This window comes from Phytophthora parasitica (assembly GCF_000247585.1).
Source record: "Phytophthora parasitica INRA-310 unplaced genomic scaffold supercont2.4, whole genome shotgun sequence".
NCBI lineage: Eukaryota > Oomycota > Peronosporomycetes > Peronosporales > Peronosporaceae > Phytophthora > Phytophthora nicotianae.
In genome coordinates, this window is record NW_008648990.1 from 535,959 (window position 1) to 540,313 (window position 4,355).

Here is a 4,355-nt window from a genome sequence, read left to right on the forward strand (position 1 = left end):
TATTTTGAAACAAATAGTTCAAAAGCAGTAATAATATTTGAAAATTTCATATATATGAGTTTGGTAAAAGCTCTGATATATTAAAAAATGTCATCAATTTGAGTAAGTACTATTCAATTCACTCTACGGCAATGGAAAGCTTTAATTCTTAAAAAAAATAATTCGTGGTCTTGGAACAACAATTGTTAGAAAAGTGTAATGTTCATCGGTCCAATAATATATTTCAGTGAAACAATGCAATTCTTCGTTATTCCACTGGAACCACGTGGTGGAACATCCATGGTAATTTATTGGTCATTTATTCAGATTTTATCCCGAGTGTCTTTGTCGTGCTGTCCCAAGAACAGAACTTCTCTAGAAAGTACTACGAGCTTTACTTAGATGTAAGTGCTACAGCCTACGTTGACTTAGTGCCTTATTTCATTCGACATTCTCAATTTCTATAAACTTGTCATGCCATATTGAGCTTGAACTATTTGACCTCAACTGTTCAATTACCCAATGTAACTGACCAACTTTTATATTTTGACCCGGTAAACGATTTGACAAACAAACTCAAAACTTAATCTGAAAACTGAGAGTTTACCGAATTCCTTTTTTTAACAACAAGTAGCAGTGGTCAAAAGTGTAGCATTCTGCTCTTCTTCATTTACAAATAGAGTACTATACATAATAGTAACTGAAGCGTGAATATTTATTAGTGATACGTTTTAAAGTACTATATGGATTTGATTGTCGATCACAGTATCCTGACGTATGTTTTCGAAGACCAGGTATCGAGCACCAGCTCTGCACAACTGGTGCAGCATAAGCTATACCGAATAACCCATAGCAAGGCACACAGCAAATATGGATGTATGACCACCAATTTCCTTTTCCGGCAATAGTGCCTCTATGCCTACGACTGTAGGCAAAGGCTAGGTTCTTAAGCATTATAATCTATCTGCCGCACCCGACAACTTCATCGACGATATTGCTCCCATCTACACCGCTCTACTGGTGTCTAGCGTAGTTGTAGGTGTTCGGAAATGCATGCTTCTTCGTCAGAAGTGGCATGTATGCGATGCACAGCTTGACGACCGAACTGCGTTCTAATTGGCTAAATGGCACTGTATGCGACGACAAATAGTATGCCGTGACACAGGTTATTCGGTAGTTATGATAACTAAGGATGCGTACTTTAGAGGAAGGAAATGTCGGCAACTGGAGTGGATTGGAATGTGCTCTGTGATTTCCATACATGATACATGTACAGACACACCATTCTGTAGAAATTCATGCCCTTGGAAATACCCGCTGACAGAATTATGAAAGGGGGCCTCGAAGTCCAATCTTTATTCAAAAATATCTTGCATATCTTTCGTAACATGTAATGCAAGTACAAAAGCATAAAAATTACTATGTTGCGGTGCTTAACTATGGAAAATAACCTTTTGTGAAGAACATTCAATGTAGTAAGCAAGTGCATTAACTGAACGCGCTCTTCGCTCTTGTCTAATTCATCTCAAAGCTCTCTCTACTCCATCCTAAGCCCTGCACATTTCGGGCCGGCATGCCAATTAGATCTCGAATAAGCAGCACTGCAATCCGCTAGGGAGGTTTCTTGTTATCGACCGGATTGAGTAATGCATCATTGTCCTCTGCTTCGCGCTCCAATATTGTCGAAAACATCCATCGGGATATGTATTGCAGAACTGTCTTCCACCTCGACTGAGCTATAGACACGTTTCATGGACCATTTGCATGGTACCGTTGGATGTGTCTCTCTATCATCTGAATACCCCTAGATAAGAATAGTAAGTGGACTAAACAGTGGCTGTTACGGACATGTGGCCGGAAGGATTGGTGTTGACAAGAATTCAGTTGCAGTCATATGCACGAGCGTAGCGCGGTTCAAGAATTAAGAACACCATAATCAGTTTTCTCCTTATTTACTGGTATACTGCAGCGATTAAATCCTTGATCAGATTCCTAGTGGCTGTCACCTGAAAAGTCAGGTGACCAGGCTTGCTGTTAAAGGATAACATTACTGTAACTCGTCCCAGAGAAAGGATCACCACAAACTTTGGTGCCATAAAGTTCTGTAAAATATCCGTGTCTAAGGCGTATTACATTTACTATCCCACCTACGAATTCTTTAAGCTTACTTCATAACCTCGTAACATACGGTCTCCGTAGTTCAATTGGATTATCACAACGTGTTAGACTCCAGCAGGCAAACTGGAACCACATTGCTTGGCGGCGCAACAAACAAGGAAGGAAAATAAGCCCAGTGATATTGTATTGTACATGAGCGTTATGTATCAAGTATAGGACTCCACTAGAAGATTCCAAGCCTTGGTTCTAGAGTCCTACGTTATATATTATATCGCACATGCGAATCCCTCGCCTTGGCGTGCCGTCAAGGATCGCTTTCTTTTGCACGACGTGCATTGCAAATTTTTCATATGTAAAGGTCGTTTGCAGATCCTGATCCGACTCTGGAATCTGTTCCGACGGAACCCGGTGGTCAGAAGCTCTCATTCCTCCGATTTGCCTTTACTACTTAAAATATATTAAGATTCTAAATTACCTTGAATAGTATTGTAATCCAAAGTCGTAAACTAGTAAGAGCGTAGATTTAACAGAGGAGTTGAAACTTAGACCATGACAAACTGGCGGCTCCTATTTCTTATTGGTCTCAGCCGACCAACAAAGCTGTCAAATTGCTATGTTGATAACAGTGTTCTGACGTGTGATATTGAAGACGAAATGCTGACTACCGTCTATGCAATCGTACCCTATAATCTGAATAGTCAAATCGAATTCGTTAGCACGTGAGTCCTTTTCTATGGAATAGAGGGAACAACTTATCAAAATCGACCGCTCTTGCTTTACTAAAACTTGATGAGGGGCGTGATCTTACGTGCCGTCAAGTGCACAGTAATCAAAAGATTGGGTTCCAAGCTTTAGTTGTCGAAGTACATGTATTCGCTCTCATCCATTCATTTTCAATTCTACCTGGTCACGTATTCGTTCACCGTGTTCAGCAACGGGTATGATCTCCCCCGTCAAGTGTCTGTTGACTTCAGCCCTCCTTGCAACATGTGCCAACGCCCATGGCTGGCTGACCAAACCGGCGGCAGTCTACGATACACAGATGGACAAGTCGCAGTATATAGGAACGATCGAGTCGACCACATCAGGATTCAAAGGTACCTTTACCGGCGCACCAGCTGACAATGTCGCCGCTTTTACCAAGGCCTTTGAGTCCAGCAAGTACAAGTCGCTCAAGGCCGTTATCGATGACAAGGCCAAGATCATAGTGCCTGGTGCCACACTCACATGCGGTATTGCCGACCCGAAAGCCACTCCACAGCCTCTGCCAGCTAAGGTGGAGTGGTATCACTCCGAATCGGAAGGCTTCACAGCAACGCACGAAGGCCCATGCGAGGTTTGGTGTGACAAGGAGCGTGTGTTCCACGATGACAATTGTGCTGCCCACTACACTGCCGCACCGGCTGAATTGCCGTACGAGAAGAGCAAGTGTACGGGTGCTAGCTTTTTGACGATGTACTGGGTGGCAATGCATGGACCTAGCTGGCAGGTATATGTGAACTGCGCCCCGCTCAGCGGAGGATCAGGTGGAGGAGCTACAACGGAATCATCGGGTAGTTCGGCTACGACCACGGATGCTTCGGCTGCTGAGGCTCCGGTGGCCCAAACGCCACCATCAGAAGAGTCTCCATCCGCTCCAACCACGGATTCTTCCTCTGCTGACACGCCATCGGTGACTCCGGCTCCCGCCCCTGAAGGTTCGCAGTCTGTCACTCCTGCTCCTGCTTCTGAAGACTCCACGTCCGTTACTCCAGCTCCCGCCTCGGGCGATTCACCACCGGCCACTCCAGCTCCCGACTCGGGTGACTTACCGTCTGTCACTCCTGTTCCTGCTTCAGGAGACTCGCCGTCGACGTCCAATTGCAAAGTACGGAAGCGAAAGTAAGCACTTGAGTGTGTAGTACATGTATCGATGTAAGGTTCAAAAGATGTTTGGCGCTGTAAAGCTCTTTTGCTATGGTAGTGTTAGACTTGCTCAATCTTCGGGGTGCTGTGATGTAGGTGCAGAATAAGCGTGGGCATAACAGGACCATCACGTCCTGCGTAAAGGCTCCATACAAATGAAAGTAAGCAATACTTTTGCAAATTTCAGACAACTTTTGCCGCAAGTTGCAACTTAGTGTTGTCATCTTCCGTCAGATTCGAATCCATCATTCGGTGCCGCGCTACAGGCACCCATTGAACTATAAACTCAAGCCACTACCCAAAAAGCTAATCGTTGACATTTGGATATAATTATTCTGTTGTGCTTGGAGCCG

General features: G+C 44.2%; 1 protein-coding gene across 1 annotated transcript; it reads left to right on the forward strand.

Moving 5' to 3' along the window:
* Positions 1-3,037: 3,037 nt before the first annotated feature.
* Positions 3,038-4,124, forward strand: PPTG_03153 (hypothetical protein; the record flags this gene model as incomplete). Its single annotated transcript, XM_008895828.1, has 1 exon — positions 3,038-4,124. The coding sequence occupies one exon, from the start codon at positions 3,038-3,040 to the stop codon at positions 3,980-3,982; it is 945 nt and encodes a 314-aa protein (XP_008894076.1). The 3' UTR covers positions 3,983-4,124.
* Between the last annotated feature and the right edge of the window lie 231 nt (positions 4,125-4,355).